We start from the raw sequence: 19,071 nt of genomic DNA, 5'->3' as shown, positions 1-19,071 counted from the left end.
TTACAGTTTTGACATTGGTGGAGGAAGGGCTGTAATCTGTGTTTAAGTAATCTAGTCCTGGGGAAAAGGTAGGCATCATGGTTGCAGGAGCCTGAAATTCACTAAACTCTTAGTCTATTGCCATATACATGAGACTGAGGGAAGATCCTGATAGGATGTTTGCCTCTGTACTCTCTTAGCTCAAGGAGAATGTATAGAAGAGAAAAGGACAGCTATTTAGGTTATACAACTTTATTTCACATTGGTTTCTAAAAAAAATCTTCCAAAGGCAAGGAGCAATCATATGCTTGTTTCCCTCTGACCAGCAGGGGAAGCTCTCACACTCCATAATCATGCCTAAATAGCAACAGGAGCACATTTCCTAAGGGCCTGGTCAGACATGGTGTTAAATAGCAAGGCCAGGATGCTGATGCACTGTTAGTTTGCTGTCATCCTTCTGAAAACTGACGGTACAGTGATTCCATTTGAGAGTCTGTGAACTTAGGTACAAAATGAATCTTGAGGATTTCAGAGAAGCCTTCTTCTAATGATGGTGCCATGTATTTACTCCTGTCAAAAAGAAAGATGGCCAGTTAAGGGGTATTTCAATAGCGAGTGGAGCCGCGACATAACTTTTTTGTAAAGACATCCTATTCTAGACCAAAAGTAGTGGAACTGCATAATGTTATGTGGCAGGGGACCAGATTTTCATGAAGTGAGGGAAACTCCATTATAAAATTAATGACTCCAGAGAGTTGAAGGCCACTGGGATAAGGGACATATAACCCATCAGAGATCAGCTCTAATTCAAAGCAGATTCTTTATTGGATAACAAACTTAGTACTTCTGCTTGTTTTTATTCAAGTGAAGCTGGACTGTAGGCATAGGAAATACTTATTTGTTGCAGTACCAGAAATAAACAATTCTGCTAAGTTTGTAATATTACCAAATTTGTATCTTTAGCACTTTTCTCCAAAACAAGTATTCTAAACTATTCAGGGGGCACATCCTGAGACCCATAGGTAGAAGATAGTTGTCCAAAAGCAACACCATCTATTTCACTGCAAGCCACCTTTCCCTCTGAAGGACATTCAGAAACTCACTTATAAGTGTTCAGAACAATATCATTAACAGGCACATGGCCCTTCTCCGTCATCTCCCGAAACTGAAAAAGAACCAAAGAGCAAGACAGATATTTCATACAAAGTACTGTGATGGGCAGTAAGATAGTGGGCTATGTGGAAAGTGTGGATAAATGGATGTACCATTGCTTCAACTGCTAGGCAGAGGGACCAAAAGTGCAGACTTCACTTTCTGGGACATGATATCTGTTCAAGCCCTGATGTAAGTTGTGTTTAGTTGTATGTCTGCCTCAGTATTTGAATGTGAGCTGACTGGATAACTGAAAATTTTATTGTGGAACTTAATAACAGTAACTAAAAAAATGAAAGTTGAATGGTGGGATGACGTAAAAAGATGTGTGGACAAGGCCCATCAGACAATGGAGTCTAAGAACATCCGGCATATCCCAACTTCACCACATTTTAGGAACAGAGGGAATTTGACAACAGAAGGTGTAATATCAGTCATGCAATGCCTTATGCATTAGTGGTTGCATCCCATTTTGCCACAGTTTGGAGTCAGACCATAAGTTAGAGACGAACTGGGAAATCTCGAGTTCCAGGTTATGTTGACATGCAGCTCTTAACATCCCTCACCAATGTTTAGGCAATCCTGGAGCTTCTTGTCATTTCTGATTTTTAAATAACGTCTTTAAATGGCTACTGTTCCCCACCCCTTCCATTTTTGCAAGTGCAACTAGCCATTTTAATGATAAAATTTTGGGCAGGGACAGGCATGTGATTCCAGGGCTGTACTTTGCCTACATTTGTCTTAAAGAGGCATCATGTGTGGCCTGGAAACTAGCAACCCTATTTTGTTTATAAGCCTCATCTAAAGAAAGGGGGGGGGGGGTCCTTTGCATTTTGATTTATTTTTCCAGAATTGAAGCAAAATTAGAATAATGGATTGGGGGGTGCAGGGTGTTATATGATTCCAACCAAGTGACCTGATTTCTTTGGAACAGGCAAACTGAAAAACCCTATCGTACTTACTCTGTTGTTATGCTTGGCTTGTTCCAATGAAGCAGTAAAGAGGAAACAGCGGCAGGGGACACCCACCTCCTTGGCACACTCAATATACCTAGGTAGAGAGAAAAGGGACGATAGTTTTTTCAGAGAATTCAACCCCTCTCCCACTCCCCTGGGTTAGTAATGACAGGAGGGGACTCACCTGTGTCTAGATTCTACGTCAGGATTGGTATTGTCCACTGCTACACTCTTCCCAGCTTGCAGTGATGCCTGGCACAGAGCTACACACTTCTGCCATGAACCAAGTGTGTCCTGTGTGGAATGGGAATACAAGTTACAATAAAAGAGTAATCTCATTAGAACAAAGGTGAGGAAACCTTTGGACTTGCAGATTTTGGAGCCTACAACTCCAGTCCCATCCAGCATGGCAAAAGGTATGGAACTGTGAAAGATGATGTCCAATACATCTGGAAAATGAAATGTTCTTTTCCATTCATTACAGCAGCCTTCTCTAATTTGGTGTTCTCCAGGTATAATGAACTCAACTTATTGTCAGTTGCACAGCCCAGCCATACTAGCTGGGAATAATGAGAGATAATGGTTAGAATACTACAGTATGTGGCTTACTACACTATACTTGGCCATTAACCAACTCTATTGCAGAGGTGCTGCAGTCTCCCCTCTGTCCCAACCATTTCATGGCTGGTGGAGAGCTGGGGGAATGGGACTGTTGGAAGAAACAGAACTTCTGCATTTGTTCTTTCTGCTCTTTTGTCCACTATGGAGGAAATGGCTTAGACAGGGAGGGATTAGTGCCTTTTGTCTTCCTTTCCTGCTTGCTTTTGCTTTCTCTGTCCAACATCTCTACCAAAAGCATTATAGACAGATAACATTGGAGTTTATCACATGTGGGGAAAATCGGGGGTTTAAACAGTCATTTTCCTGGGAACAATTTGTTGCTGGTTATTCCTAGGATAAGTTCTCTTTAATCACAACATCGTGTGAAAAATCTTTTACCACGATTGCACACCTTTCTTGGGGAAATGACTGTTTAAACCTCTGATTTTCTTTGCGTGATGAAGTCCAACATCTGGTTCTGCCAGGATTAGCTGGCTGCCTTCTATTGCAAAAGACCACCTCTTCCCATCTGTTCTTTGATGAAGGAGGACATGCTGCTATGTATCTCTCTCCCATCCTTTTCTCTTTTAATAATAATATAAATTTTATTTCTTTCCCACCTCTCCTCAAAGTACAACACATTAAAATACAAAACACAATTTAAAACACATAAATAGTTAAAATACAATACTATAAAGCTGCTTAAATAGACTCATAAAAGCACATTCTTCAGAATATAGAAATTAAAAAGTCATGATTTAAAATTGCCTGGGTAGGCCTGCCAGAAGAGGTATGTCTTTAATGCTGGTTGGAATACGGTCAGCACTTTCAGCTGTCGTACATCTTCCAGCAGGTCATTCCACAGACTGGGGGCAGCAGACAAAAAAAGGTTCTCTGGGAAACTGTGGCCAGTCTAGTCCTGGCCTTTTGGGGCAAACACTTCCCAGAAGATCTGAGTGTAGAAAGTGAGTTGTACAGAAAGAGGCTATTTTTTTAAATTAAATTTTTATCCAAGGCTATTCTGTAGGTGACCTGGACTCAAACCATGTAGGTCTTTAAAAGGTAACCAAGACTTTGTACTTTGCCCAGAAACTAACTGGCAGATAGTGGAATGATTTTAAGATGGGTGTAATGTAAACACTCCAGGATGCACCCATAATCAGTCTGGATACCTTATTCTGAACCAATTGGCATTTCCAGATAAGATACAAGAGTAGCCTGATGATTAATGCATTGCAGAAGTCCAGCCTTGAGGTTATTAGCACGTGTACTACCATATTTAAGTCCTCTGATTCTAGAAAGGATTAGTTTTAGATTAATTTAGAAAGGATGAAGCTATTTCTTTCTAGGAATGTGTTTCTTTAATGTTTCTCCTGCAGAGGATTCGAAACATTTTTCTGCCTGCAATTTGATTCAATCAAACTCACCATCCTAGCATGGGTACCTCTGCTGTGACTGAAGTAAAGGCTCTAGCAAGCCTTTTGTTCCAAGAATAATCTTTAACCATCCATCCCCCCTCTAACAGAGACAAGCATCTGGCTATGACATGAAATGATTACATTGTACACTGACATGAAATGATTGAGATCCACTCGGATCCCCTGGAGTTCTCTAGAGCTGATGCAATCATTTCACAGCTAGCTATAGAAGCTACACACTTCTCCATCTCATCCCTGCCCCTGTTCTCCATAAGCCACAGAATGACTGTGCTGAAGGCTGCAGTGGCTCAGTGCTAAATCCAAGGGGAGGCTTTGGTTATTGTAGAGCGAGGAAGGGAATGCCAACTTCCACAATGACCAAAGGGGGGGGGGGGGGGGAGAAAATGATGCAGGTGTAAGACTGATTTCTTCTTTGTAGTCTCTGTGCCTCACATAACTGGGCTATCCTGCACCTATGTGGATGTTCTTCACAGTATTCTACAAACATTCTAAATAGCATTTTGGTGGCTGCCTCGGCTAACTCCACCAGCCCTGCATAAAAGACTTTCCGCCAAAACCTCCAATTCCCTTTTGTCTGCCACTGCAGCAATTTCGATAGAAACAACATTACTCTGTCAGAATTGAGGAAGGATGAATCAAAGTTTAATTACTTACCCGGTTGGCATAAACATAACCAACAGAGACCAAATGTTTCTTCAAAAAAGTTGACTTGCCAGCTGGAACACGACAGGAAAAAGAGCACATTACTATTAGATGGTGGATTGACAATGGTGGTACAGATGGGTTTTTCAGAAGTTCAGGGAGGTGAAGTTGAAGCATCTCACTCGAATAATACACATATATTTCAGACGTCCTTGATTTGAATGCAAGATTTTGTGAAGCTGCTGCTCCTCCTTCCCTTGCACCTTTCTAAAAATCACATGTGTTCCTTTTTTCTTTCTATACTTGCTTATTTCTGTGCCTCATGACTACTGGCAACTACTGCCATGCCATTATAGAAAAGAGACAAAGAAATAGCTTCATTTCACTCCAGCTTCTCTGGATCTTTCTTAGAGCTTGAAAAAGTTACTTTTATGGATGACAACCCTTAGAATCTTCTGGTCAACATAGCCACTGGAGCAAGTGGACCTCCCAACGGGTACCTTATTTCAGAGTTCTAGTAGTGGAAGAGCATGTAGAGATGTCTCATCCACTGGGTCAGGATCGACTCAAGGGCAGTGAACAACAACTAGAACTCTTTTTGTTAGGTGCCTTCAAGTCAACTCTGACTAGGGTGACTTTATCCTAGAGTTTTCTTGGCAAGATTTATTCAGAGGAAATTTACCACTGCCTTCCTCTAAGGCTGAGGGAATGTAACTTGTCCAAGGTCAGCCAGTGGCTTTCTATGGTTGAATGAGGATTTGAACCCTGGTCTTTCAGAGTCCTAGTCCAACAAATAATGTCATGCTGTGGCTTGCAGACTAGAAACCTTTATTACAAATTATAATTACTATAATATATTATATAGTATGTTATAATAAATACATTATTAATTCATTAGTTAATAATGAATTATAAAGTATTAACACTATATTATTACATTTTAATTAATTAATTATGAATTAGTAATGAACTAATAATAATATATTATTTCAATCTAAACTTCATTTCCACACCCTTTTCATGAGCCAATGGAGAAAAGAGTTGCCAGCACAAGTGAAACTGGTTCTGATTGTATGCTAGGTAGAATGGCTGTTCTGGTCAGAAATCTGGATGAAATGATTTGGAAACTTTACTTCAGGGAAGGGCTGTAGCTTTCGTTTTGGGTCTTGCCATTTTGAGGTTGGAGGAAGAGCTAACTTTGCTGCTCAAGACTGCAAAAGGGCAGCCACTGGGTTTTGGAAATAACAAGCTAGAATGAAGGTAGAAGAGCATAGTTAAGTTGTCACTCACCAGCAGGGAAGCCAACAGCCACAACCAGTTCTGGGGAAGATGAAGCCAGGCAAGCCTCTGGAGGATCATATAGGCATGCCTTGGGATCAAGGGTCCGCTAGGTTGGAAGAGGGAGAATATGATCATAATAGTAATCAATAGCAATTAATCATAATTAATACAACAACAACATAGATACAGACTGAAGCCACCAATAATTTGGTGACATAATGCTCTTCCTGGCTGTGCAGGAGAAGTAGAAAGAAGCGAGTATACAATTTCAAGATGCATATGTAGCACTAAACCAATGTAATACACATTTACCTTACAGGACTACTGTACAGATTGCTTTTGGCTATTCAAAAGGACATATCTTAACCAAATCTGAACAACAGTCCAGCTACAGAAGTGACTGAGAAATTGCTTACCGGGTCAAAATTGGGGAGCACAAATGAAGCTTTTTTCCAGCCCAAAAAATATTCTTCAGGGGTGTAGAAGGGTAGCCCAGCATTCAGAGCAAACTGCAAGGATGGACAGAAGGAGAGCTATTAATCTGGAAGAAGGAGCCAGAGAGAAATGTTAACAGATGAGAACTGGATGTTCTTTGGCACCAAGAACAGACATGTTTCATGGCCACAACGGAGTACATGGAGTACATGCAGTCTGCATCTCTCTGTTCATATGGCATAATTCCTCAGCCCCCACTACTCCATTTTCTAGAAGTGTGGATATTTCTGTTCAGAGTCAAGAGAATGAGGAGGACCTGGAGTCTTCCTGAAACAGTGGGGACAGGGGAAAGCCAAGGCTCATGAAAGTCCTAATTTACAGATGGCCTCTGTGATGTTATGGACTGGAGCCCAGAATCCCCATGAGCTGTCCGCATAAGCGGCACCCAATGTGTTTGGTACTAGGAGGACCGTCTACACACTTCTCCCCTCCTGTCCTGGCCCCCTTTAAACACTGTATGTGCCAGATGAACCATGTGAATAAGTGACAGTGCTGTGCTGTGAGTTGGAATTTCCAGGTGGGAAGAGGTTAGTGGCTGGCCCAGCTCAGGGTGCTTCCTCCTGAACTCTTCCACTCACCTGCCAAATTCCCCCTCCTGTCCCCGTACCAGCTTGCAGTCCGCACGTTCAGGGGATTCAATGGAGGTTCCAGCCTGATTTGGAGCAAACAAACTCTTTTTACACTGGAAAATCACCCTGGAGTGCAGTCTGGACCCATGTTTTGCCCATTTTGGCCAATGTGTCATCTAAATAGGTCATTGTGAAAATATTTATTTCCCTCTGTGCAGACATGGTCCTAGTCAAGGTCAGAGACAGAGATTAGTTAGAGCCAGGGTCAGAGTTAATGTCAGGATTTAGATGTATTAAACAAGCAATCTGTGATGTCATGTCCAATTTCTGTGTAATAAATCATTATTCTTGTATTATACACTTGAGCCTCCGAGAATGTTACATAAAGAATATTGGAAAGCTTGAGCATCTGTGGCAGCAGCAGTTAATCAAGGGTGGTGGTGTCTGGAGGGGAGATTAGATTAATAAAATCTTGCATCGGAACCATGAGGGCATCTAGAAGGTCCCCAGATTTGAGGACATAGTGGTGGTACAGGAAGTCCTCGCAGATGGTAGCAGCAGTGATATTTGTGGAAGTCTACATACAGAGGTGGGGATAAAAGTGGAAGCCCCCACACTCTCTAAGTCCTGTGTTCCAAGATTTTATTGGCAAAATGTTTCAACCTTTTACACTGTAGCATGGGGATCTAGCAATTCATTTGAAAAATAAAAAAGACAGTTCCTCAGGCTACTGTGTTCCAAAGCCAAATACACACCATGCTCACTATCTTATTATATACAAGAAGTGTGGCATGGTTAGCCAAGAGAGCAGTAAGGTTTATTTCATACCAGGCGATCACTGCAAGAGAAATCCTTCTTCTTATGGCCAGGGGCCCAGTTTGGTGGACGCCCGGCTGCATCTATGGTGGCGGGGGGGGGGGGAGGAGAGAGAAAGACATGAACAGCTCCATTACAAGAAACCAGAAAATAAACCACCTGGTGGCAGATTATTGCCAAAGTTCAGAAAATATACTTTTGGCCTACATCTCTCAGAATCCTCTACCATCTTCGAGTTACAGCCCTAAAAAAGTTACCAAGCTATGTGCTGTGATCATATAGAATGTTGGGCCTTGTAAACAGAATGGACTATGCTGTTGCAGTGAGTGGCACAAAACTAAGCTCAATTCTCACTCACTCTCTCAGGCTCTGTTACGACCAAATCAGCAAATGTAGGTTCTATACATTTGTGCCCAACCTTTTATTACATACTTTGAATGGTATGTCTTACTCACCTCCCACATAAACACTTTCTTGCAAAGAAACTGCTAAGCCACCATTTGCCTTGTTGGGGGAGTGGGGGAAGAGAAGGAGACAGTCAATACATGCAGCAGCACAGACCTCTTTCTTTCCCCTATCCCTTCTTTTTTCCTCCAAATCAGAAGTACCTTCTCACACAAATGATCCCACATGCCAAGGACAGGTTTACGGTAAATGCCAGCACTGGTTGCCACAAAGACCTGCAGAGAAGGAGAGCAGGTGACACAGCTGTCTCTGTCTGTCCTCCTTCCTTGCATTAAACACAAAGTGATATTTATTCATTTGTTTAAAGGCAAAGGTAAAGGTTTCCCCATTGACAAGGTTGTCACATTATGTCCAACTGTAGGGGGTGGTGCTCATCATTATTAAGCTGAAGAGCCAGCTTAATAATGACTCTGTGATCATGTGGCCAACACAGAACGCTGTTACATTCCCACCAAAATGGTACCTATTTATCAACTTGCACTTTTACATATTTTCGAACTTTTAGGTTGGGAAAAGCTGGGACTAGTGACAGGTGCTCACTCCATCACACAGTGCCTGGTCCTCAAACTGCCAACCTGCCGATCTAGCAATCATCAGAGTCAGCATCTTAATCACTGAGCCACTGTGTCCCTTTTATTTATTTATTATTCACCACATCCCTTTTATTATTCACTTATTTACAGGGCACTTATTCTACATTTACTTAACAGTCTATTATCCAGGCTATGTCTGATATAACATCCAGAAAATCTGCTTCCAAATAATAAGGTCCAGTTATTTGGTGATTATAAGGAGGGGAATGAGAAGTTGAGATGCTTCAGCACAGGGATGGGCAACTATTAGCCATGAGTGGCCACATCAACTTCCCAGGAGTTCCTGGATAACCTCAATAAAATAATTTCAATTGTTTGCTCTCTAATGACCACAAAGGTTACCTCTGGTTCACCTTGTTTTGAAAAAGGCCTCTACTGGATGTAAAACGGCCCAAAGGGAGTTGTATATTGCCTTCCCAGCTCCTAGAAGATGTTTGGGAACATTTGGGAGATGGGGGGGGGCTGCATTCCCCGGGCCCCCATTTGAGAACATACATTTATTTTGGCTTCTATTCCCTCTTTATTTTTATTTTATCCCCTTCATTATCATTTCCATATAATTTGGTCAGCTGATTGGGGAGCTGAGTAAATCTTCCTAGGCAGGGAGCATGAGGCAGGGTGCACCAGAACTTAACTGCCAACATCGCAAGGTCCTTTATAAACCACATATTGTTGCTTGCACGTTCTGATTGCCATTCCTATCCTTACCCTTTCCTGCTTACATTTTAGCAATACTTAGGATTGCAGGACTGAATTTCCTCTGAAATATATACACATAACCCTCATTTTTGGATTTAGCATGTCATGTTCAGGGTTACAGAGGGTAGTAACTATTTCACTCCTTGGCTGTGCCATAGGTATCTGATGCTTTAATTCCCCTATTCAATCTGCTACTTCCCTTCATTCTGGGAGACACCTCATGTCAATAGCCAACTCACCTGCAGTGGAATTCCCAACCGCTCAATCACAGCTTCCACTTTGGCTTTGAAAACTTCAGGTCTGAGACGACCACGGCTAATGCCCAGCTGGTTGGTGAAGATCACAAGCTGCCCATGTAGTGAGGAAGAGAGAGGAGAAGAAATTTGGGAGGTTGGGCAACAGGAAAGAACATAGCACTGAAGATGGGTGAGGAGTAGGGATGCTGGCTGGAGCAAGTGGTCTGGGGAAGGACTGTACCTTGTAACCCTCACTTTGAAGCTGTTTCAGCTTATGGGGAACCTCAGGGTACAGGATCCTACAAAATAAAAAGTGGTTGAAGCCAATTCTTGCACACATTTGGTCCTCATATGGACACAATACTAAGCAACCAATGAAGAAATGACACACAAGACCCAGTTTCAGTCCCTTTGTTCTGCAATGTAAGCAGACTTTGTTCTCATATTACATTTTACTACTTGTACATCTAGGATGTACATGGGACATGGTGACTTAGTGGGTTAAGATGCCAATTCAGATGATTGGAAGATCGGAAGGTAGGTGGTTTGAGGCCCAAGTACTGCACGATAGGATGAGCTCCTGTCACTAGTCCCAGCTCCTGCCAACCTAGCGGTTCTAAAATATATAAAGTGCAAGTTGATAAATAGGTACCACTTTGGTGGGAATGTAACAGCGTTCAGTGCAGTCATGCTGGCCACATGACCATCGGAGTTGTCTATGGACAAAGCTGACTCTATGGTTTAGTAAAGGAGATGAGCACCGCCCCCTACAGTTGGTTATGACTAGACATTCATGTCAAGGGAATACCTTTACCTTTACATTAGGACCAACTGCCACACTTTTTATTTTTATGTATTAATTACATTTTTATCCTACCCTTATTCCCAGGATCACAGGCAATACATAGGATTCACCTCCTCATCCCTTTAATTTCATAACAATCCCCTGAGACTGGCAAGGGTGAGAAAACACGACTGGCCCAAGATCACAAGGTGGGCTGGATGGAGAGAACCTCAGGCCCTCAGCATCCTAGTCTGACATCCTATTACATAACTGGCTCTCTTGACTGACTGAATGCTCGAATGGGTACAGGCTCCCATCAAAAAGATGTTCTCTAGTGGCTAATAGAACCTCATGTGAAACAAACTATATTTTTATAAAATCAAGGAGCTCTTCGCACAGCAAAAAAACCCAGCTTACCTTTCCCAATTTGAATCCTTTTCCATGATGCAACTGGGTATTATCACACCAAAGGAACTCCAAATTCACCACCGATGCTGCCAGCTAGGTGCAGCATGGCTGTAGCCCAGGTCCCAGACACGCTCCAGCAGCCATTTACCAAAGCTGGAACCTTTCCAGCTTTGAAAAGCAGCACCTGGGAGCTGTACTTGGCCAGCGACAAATTTGGAGTCCCTTTGGTGTGATAATACCCAGTTGCATCCCAGAAGAGGAATCAAACTAGGAAAGGTAAGCCAGTTTTTTTTTGCTATGCTAAAAACTCCCAAAATATTATTAATTACATCAAAAATATGAACATACAAACTTTTTTTCTGACACATGCTTAATAGTTCAGATAAAAAGTCATTATTACCTTCTTGCCTTACAACAACCTTCCCTCTCCTGTTGTCCACTAAATGAACTGGAATACAGTTCCCATCTTCCCCAGCTAGCAATCCATTGCCTGAGGATGATAGTACTTCTACACCAATATATCTGAAAAGTATCAGGTAGGAGAAGGCTGCTTCACAATATTAAGTATTATTTATTACCTTGAGGGTCAGCGTGGCATAGTGGTTTGAGTGTTGGACTATGACTGGAGACCAGGATTCGATTCCCCATTCAGCCATAAAACCAACTGGGTGACCTTGGGCAAGTCACACTCTCTCAGCCTGATGGGAAGGCAATGGCAAATGTCTACTGAAGAAATCTTAGGGTTTGCCTTAGGGTCGCCATAAGTCGGAAAATGACTTGAAGCCACACAATAACAAATTATCTTTCTCTACCTTTCCTCAAAGTAGCCTAGAATGACAAACAGTTGGCTCTTCCCCCATACCCCTCCACCCCATATCCATACAATAGATCCGTGTGGTATATGAGGCTGAGACACAAACTGACAATTTAGGAACTTTATGGTTGAGTGGGGATTTGAACCCATATCTTAGTCTTACTGAATTTCTACAACTTCTGACAGCCCAGCAGCTTATACTACCTCCTACCATGTAGCCTGGTGCTCACCTCCAGTCATCAGGGCTGGTTGGAAACACTTTCCCAGATTGTGTAGTGATGATGGTTCCATCCAGGTCAAAGCCTGCCACCTGGGCAGAAAGACAACAAAGGATCAGACTGTGGGGCTTCATCTAGATTGGCATCAAACCTTGTCTTCTGATTCTTGAAATTACCATGCCCCTGCCCCACCTAAATGTTGCTTCCACCCTCTGTGGCTTATGTCAGCTAAAAAGGTCCACTGGTGTTATCTTGGTGCATCTATAAAGAAATGGCATAGGACAACCACAAATGGCAATTTTCTCCATGCCTGTTGCAGCACAGAACCTGCATCAAGAGTTTGGAAAATTACTTTTAAGATGAATTACTGTATATACTCATGCACAAGTGTAAAAATTTTAGTAAAAATATTGACCCAAAAATCCTGAGCCAACTTATCCACAGGCCACTATAAGTACTATACTTCAAGTCTTACTAAAAAAGGAACCAGCCCCCAGTGAAAGGCAAGAGTGTAATCTGTCCTGAAAGCACTGAACCCCCATTCTCTTATCCATCCAGCCATTACAGTAAGCACAAACAGTTATGCCTGCTGGAATACTGTAAGTGCTTTGGCATCGCTTTAATTTACTTCATCCTTTAAACCCTTTGTTACATGCTCCTAATTTTTACCCTCAACTTACCTATGGGTCATATCAAAAGCAATAATCTTGGCCTCAAAAATCTGCCCTCGTCTTATAGTTGAGTATATATGTAATATACTATCATGGTGATGCCATCCCTAACTGAGAAGAGGCAGTAGGATGGTGTCCCAGGACTAATCAGTTAAGCAGAGCTTCAGTTCATATTTATTTGTCTTAAAGGAAACTTTCCATGAGGATATCCTGAAGACAGTGACAACATACACAGAGAAGACGAGGTAGTCTCTTAGGTACACAAATTCCCACCCTTCAAAAATTCACAGCATTGCCTGTTTTAACTCTGATACTTCTGCAGTGAATTCAATTCAAGAGTGAGGCTGGGATTAATGCTGATATCAGAAAGAAGTTAAGGGATTCATATGTAGTAGCACAATTTGGTCCAGAGCTAAACCCACTCTCCCTGTGATTGGTTTTGCTTGTTGGGGAGGGATGACACTTGTTTTGCTCCTCTCACAACAGTGCTGGCAATCACAGCTCTTTTCCTTTGTCTCATAGAACTGCTACTAAACAATGATGTTTATCACACTATGCTCTTAAAGAGCTACTATTCCAGTGTGACTCCTCTAGCAGCCTCCTGTTGCATGCTGGGATTGGCAGTTTTAAGGAGCTGAACTTCTCTGCCTGAGAATTCTAAATACCCCTCCTTAAAACTGCCAATCCCAGCATGCAACAGGAGGCAGCTAGAGGAGTCACACTGGAATAGTACCTCTTTAAGAGCTCGTCTGATAAACACCAGTGAAATTGCACAGCCCTATTTCTTCATCTACCGAGGGGGGGGGGGGGGGGGTGTTTTTAACCAAGGAAAAAATTTCCATATTTGATATGCCAACCCCCCAACACAAACAAGGTGATCTGAAGCCAGAGGTGGATATGACCACCTCATTTTTCTGTGTGTGTGTCTTGCTTTTCTTCCTCAATTTTTTGGCACGCCTCTCTTAAATTAGGAATTTTAAATCACCAGTGTGGCTGAACTACAACTCCAATCCCAACTGACAATTAGGTATGCTGGCCAATACTGACCAGAGATGAAGTCCAGGACACCAGGGATGTGCCATAGGTTCCCAATCCTAGTCATAAAGGTTCCTTAAGCAACAAGCAGTACTGTTTGGCAGCTAGGTCCCTAGGAAAAAACAACAACACTCAATAGGTCTTACTTTAGTGCTAGGCACCACTCCTTTCTTTGTGAAGACCAGGAGCTTGCCATGGTCCTCCCAGGAGTCATAGGGCTGGGGAGCCATCTTGGAGACAGGCTGCTGCTGAGGTGGTGGGAGGACCTGTTCTGCCCTAGCTGCTGTCTCCTGCAGCTGCTTCAGCTTCTCAGTCACACGGGAGTCATCGTCATCTTCCTCATCCTCAGAAGGAGAGGAAGGCTTGATCCGCTTGGCTATTTGGGCCTTTTTGTCATCCTCCTTCTCTTCTTTCAGGGAATGTTTGGAACCGAAGAAGTGTAGCAGGTTTTTCTTTGAGGAGCTGGAATCTTGCTCAAAATGGATGCAGTAAGGGTACAATCCATTTACTAAGCACAGAGTCTCTCCTTCCTGGAGTGTTGTGCTATCGCCACAGCGCAGATGTATTTCCTCCACTGATGTCGGGTTCACCCCACGCTGTCAACACATTAGTTACATTAGTAGTTTCACCTCAAAGCCACCTCCTAGACAGGCATACAACTGTGGCCTTCCAAATCATTTTGGCCTGAAACTGCCATCAGCCCTAGCCTGAACAGCCAATGGAAAGGAATCAGAGGAGTTGCAGTCCAGCAATATCTGGAGAGCTATGGTTACCCATCTGACACTGAGGATGGCCCATCAGCAACCACAATCCCAGAAGAAGAAGCTCTTGGTCCCCACCCCCCACTCCAGACCAGAAGTTTCCATCTGAAATATGGTATCACTTGTTCAAACCCAGGAAATTCTGAATTTTCCCCATCTTACCTGTGTGACTCGAACTGATCGGTAGGTATAATTTGCCAGCAATTCCACTGCAAGTGAACAGAAAAGAGATAACAGGGCTTGTTATGGAAGAAATTAAAACTCCATATGCAAAATAGTTCAGGTAGAAAAAATATTTAACATTAAACTAGAAAAATCAGAAGTAGTGATGGCAGGAGTATATTTTTATTTTTTAGTAAAGGAAGAGTGAGTGTCTAGAAAGGCATGAGTAGATAACAGGCATAAAAAGGCTAAAAGCGAAATGCAAAAATGTACTTCATTTGTAGCCTACTTTTCCTCTAAGGATGCCAAAGCAATACTAGTGCCATCAGGGCAGGACATTGAGTGCTGACTAAAACTAATGAGTGCTTTAGGGCACAGCGTTTGTCTGACTGAATTACTTTTCAACTGATTAAAAACGTTTTTTAAGAGCCACACTTCTTGCTCTGTGATGTTTAATAAAACATTTCTGAACTTCACTACATTAAACTTTAGCAAGCAACAGTCAGGGATCAGTGCAGTACTTAGCAACACTGAGTTAGAAATTGGTGACTGAAACTAGAGAGCTTCACAGAGCAGGACTCTGATAAACAGCATGCAAAGACTCCCTAAACATTCAGGGATACAGTTTTATCAGATACTGTATAATGCAAATAGGCCACTGGAAGTCCTCTTTGTCACTTTACTGGCAGCACTTCTTTTCTGTTACATACCTTGTGTTCGAGAACATTTCTTATCAGTGACGCGCGTCGCAGGTCCCCTGCCCAGAATTACAGTCGTACCATGTGGTAGCACAATTGGATCATGACGCTTGTCTTGGCTGAGGAGGAGGCACCGCATGGTGTTGGGTGAGCTGGCGCTGGAAGAGGAATCATTTCTGTTATAAACTGCATAGCACCATACACAGACCTTTGCACAAATCTCATTTCCCCTCATGTGGTACACAGGTTCCAAGACCTGTGTTCCCACCCCTTTTCAGGGGCTAGATGCTTTTTGTTTCTAGGAGGCAAGTATATATCATCAGAAAAACAGACAACAACACCTTATACTAGGACTCTAATTCATAAGGTCACCATGTTATGTAACTTGTCAGCACATAACCATAAGAGTAAGAATGGCCCCTGAACTTAGGGGAGTCAAGTGGATTTTGTGATATGTGAGAAGGCTCAATAAGGACGGTTCCATTTCAGGGCTGAAAGCTTATTTGGGAAAGACACCAAGGAAACACGGAAATAAATATTTAGGGAAAGTAACTAGAGGGAACACTGAGAAAAGAAAATACAGTTGCATCCTGGGTCCCACTGTTAGTTTTGTTGTCGCTGGTCACTGTTAGGAACAAGCCTATAATATGTGGAGGCCCCCAGTAAAATACTGTAGGAATGGGGCAGTTATTAATTTGTTTAGATTCCACACTTTAGGAGTATGTTCTGTTCCCATAATTGGGAAGCACCAAAATTCTCATTAATGTTACATAATTGTTGTTGTTAACTGCTTTCGAGCTGATTCTGATTCATTACAACCCTGTGAATGAGCCATCTTCAAGACCCCCTGTCCTCCACTGTTCTGTTTAGCGCCTGTAAACTCATACCCATGACCTCCTTAATAGAATCCTCCCTTTCCACATCTCTCCACCTTTCCTAGCATTATTGTTTTTGCCTTCTCATGATGTATCTGGAGTATTACAGGCTCAGTTCTGTCATCTTGGCTTCAAGGGTGCTTTCTGGCTCATTTCTTTTTTCTAGGTTCCTTCAAAATATCTGCATGTTCTATTTCCTGCTGTCTTTCCTAGTGTTTGGCATTTTGTTGTTAACTGCCCTCAAGTTGGCTCTGACTCATGGTGACATCTCCAAGGCTCTCTAACCTCCACTGTCTGCTTAGATCCTGTATATTCAGGCATGCAACCTCCCTGATTGAGTTTCTCCATCAGGCCTGCAGTCTTCCTCTTTCTTCTGCCCTGTCTTTCCTGGTATCATCGTCTTTCCTAATGAATCATGGCTTCTCATGATGTGACCAAAGTATTGATCCTCTTGGCTTCCAGAGGTAGTTCAGGCTCGATCTTTTCCAGGACCCATTTGTTTGATTTCTTGGCCGTCTGTGGCATCCTCAGCACTCTTCTCCAGCACTTCTAAAATGGATTGGTTTTCTTCTTATCCACTTTCTTCACTGTCCAGCTCTCACATCCAAATAGAGAATACCACAGCTTGGACAATTCTGACTTTAGCGCTCAGTTAGTTGCATATCTTTAGTCTTTTAGCATTCTAGAATCACAGAGACCTCCAGGGCCATCATTTCCAACCCTCTGCCATGCAGGAATACACAATCGAAGCACCCCTCAAGTGCTTTAGCCCTCAGTTTGGTATCTGCTCTATTGGATGTACTGTATCTTATTCATTCATTCATTCATCTCATTTCTATGCCGTCTTTCTCCCAAAAAGGGACCCAAGAGGGCTCACAATATATATATATATATATATATATATTTACTCTTTAGGATCTTGCCTAGTTCTTTCAATGGCTGCCTTCCCCCATTTCCAGTCTTGACTGCAGTCCCTGTCCTGAGCCATGTCTATTACACAACTATCCATATCAAATGAAGGTGCAGCTGTACCTTAAGAGCCCCACAATCCATAAAGCTGGGCAAACAGGGGAAAACAATAGTAACAACAACCAAGTTTCAATTCCTGAAGGGGTCCTTCTTCTCAAAGGAAGGGAAGGGCCTCACCCCTTCCACTTCAGGAGACAAAAAAACCCCACATTTGGCTTCTACTTCCGCTGTTATGCCTTTATTCACGCCTACCGGAAGTGGGAGGAGCCAAGGTTCCTGTGTTGAGATGGGTGGAATGGAACGTTCATCCAGGCCACGTGATCTTCCTCGAAACATGGAAGCCACTCTTGCCCTTCATTCTCTATGGTCCCAAAATGGCGTCGCTCTAGCTCTCCTTTGAAACCTCTATGGCAGTGATGGTCCTCCAAATGTTGTGAACTTCAGCTCCCAGAGTTCCTGGCTGTTGGCCAGGCTGACTGGGGCTTCTGGGAGTTGTAGTCCAAAAGAAAAAACCCTGAAGGACCCAAGTTTGGGAATCATTCATGCTGAAATGATGTAGTTCTATATACCAGTGGTCCCCAAACTGTGCCCCTTAAGAGATTTTGGACTTCAGCTCCCAGAAGCCTCAGCCATGTTGGCCAATAGTCTGGGATTCTGGGAACTGAAGTTCAAAATCATATCCTGTTGTGTGTTGTTGTTATTGTTGTTGCTGTGTGCCTTCAAGTCATTTCTGGCTTATGGCAACCCTAAGGAGAACCTTTCATGGGGATTTCTTGGCAAGGTTTTTTTCATAGGGGGTTTGCCATTGCCCTCCTCTGAGGTTCAGAGAGTGTGACTTAGTCTCCAGAGTCCTAGTCCAATGCTTAAACCTCTGCACCAAGCAAGGCTTCTCTTATAGACCTTATGGACTCAAAAGCCCAGTATCTCCCCCCCCCCCCAAGTCTGTTCCAAAGGGCCTTTACTCCATGGAAAAGGTGTATTGCTTCCATCCCCTAAACAAGACAAAACTGTTATGCTTTCACTCTGTGCCTTCAGTTTGAAGGGGGAAAACCCTCCGCTAATGACAAATTGCCATTTTTATTCCCATGTGACAGACTGGGGTGCATCTACACTTGAGAAATAATGCAGTTTGACACCACTTTTGCCTCCCATGGTTCCATCCTACAGAAACCTGGAATTTGTAGTTTGGTGAGACCAGCCTGGTATAGGGGTTGGAGGGTTGGACCGAGGTCCAAAACAGACTGCAGAAATAATCCAGTTTGAGACCTCTTTAACTGTCCTGGCTCAGTGCCAGGTAATCCTGGGAACTGTAGTCTGTTGTGGCACCAGAGCTCTCTGACAAAGAAGGCTAAAGGTCTGACAAAACTACACTCCCCAGAATTCCCTAGCATTAAGCCAGGCCAGTTAAAGGGGTCTCCATCAGGGTTATTTCTGCAGTGTGTTATGGACCTACGACTCCCAGCCACCAGGTGATTTAAGGTGATTCACACTCTCTCAGCCTCAGAGGGTAGCAATGGCAACCTCCTCCTCCTCCTCTGAAGCAACCTGCCAAGAAAACGGCATGAGAGGTTCACTTTAGGGTTGCCATAAGTCGGAGATGACTTGTAGCCACTACAAGGAGGCACCAGGACTCTTTGGGAGAGACCTTGCCAAACTACAACTCCCAGGATTCCATAGGATGGAGCTACAGCAGTTAAAAGTGGTGTCAAGACGTGTTATTTCTATAGTGTAGATGCACCCTGGAAGGAAGGAAG

General features: G+C 43.0%; 1 protein-coding gene across 4 annotated transcripts; it reads right to left on the bottom strand.

The window, feature by feature from the left end:
* Nucleotides 1-213: 213 nt before the first annotated feature.
* On the bottom strand, nt 214-17,557 carry LOC121935109 (polynucleotide kinase 3'-phosphatase). Of its 4 annotated transcripts, none has more exons than XM_042476245.1 (17): nt 17,381-17,557; nt 15,486-15,631; nt 14,776-14,822; nt 13,999-14,448; nt 12,159-12,238; nt 10,164-10,221; nt 9,926-10,033; nt 8,538-8,609; nt 8,385-8,433; nt 7,942-8,012; nt 6,466-6,558; nt 6,059-6,155; nt 4,781-4,842; nt 2,272-2,381; nt 2,094-2,181; nt 1,083-1,144; nt 214-549 (listed from the first exon to the last, which is right to left on the bottom strand). In XM_042476245.1, exons 2-17 carry the CDS (start codon nt 15,610-15,612, stop codon nt 429-431), a joined length of 1,695 nt encoding a protein of 564 aa, XP_042332179.1. In that variant the 5' UTR covers nt 15,613-15,631; nt 17,381-17,557; the 3' UTR covers nt 214-428. The 4 variants fall into 4 exon arrangements, with proteins under 4 accessions (XP_042332179.1, XP_042332182.1, XP_042332183.1 ...); XM_042476248.1 differs by lacking the exon at nt 17,381-17,557 and adding an exon at nt 17,253-17,326 and having other exon boundaries at nt 15,486-15,633; XM_042476249.1 differs by lacking the exon at nt 8,538-8,609.
* Nucleotides 17,558-19,071: the final 1,514 nt, after the last annotated feature.

This window comes from Sceloporus undulatus, chromosome 6, assembly GCF_019175285.1.
Source record: "Sceloporus undulatus isolate JIND9_A2432 ecotype Alabama chromosome 6, SceUnd_v1.1, whole genome shotgun sequence".
NCBI lineage: Eukaryota > Metazoa > Chordata > Lepidosauria > Squamata > Phrynosomatidae > Sceloporus > Sceloporus undulatus.
The sequence above is the reverse complement of the archived record's forward strand: the minus strand, read 5'-3'. Positions and strand labels throughout refer to the sequence as shown.

What these genes read in the sequence shown, in the direction of transcription:
- LOC121935109 (XM_042476245.1), bottom strand. Translation starts at nt 15,612, where the DNA reads ATGCGGTGCCTCCTCCTCAGCCAAGACAAGCGTCATGATCCAATTGTG. An exon ending in GGGATCATTTGTGTGAGAAG is followed by an intron (nt 8,434 to 8,537) that starts GTACTTCTGATT and finishes TCCCCCAACAAG; the next exon opens with GCAAATGGTGGCTTAGCAGT. An exon ending in GACGTAGAATCTAGACACAG is followed by an intron (nt 2,182 to 2,271) that starts GTGAGTCCCCTC and finishes CTCTCTACCTAG; the next exon opens with GTATATTGAGTGTGCCAAGG.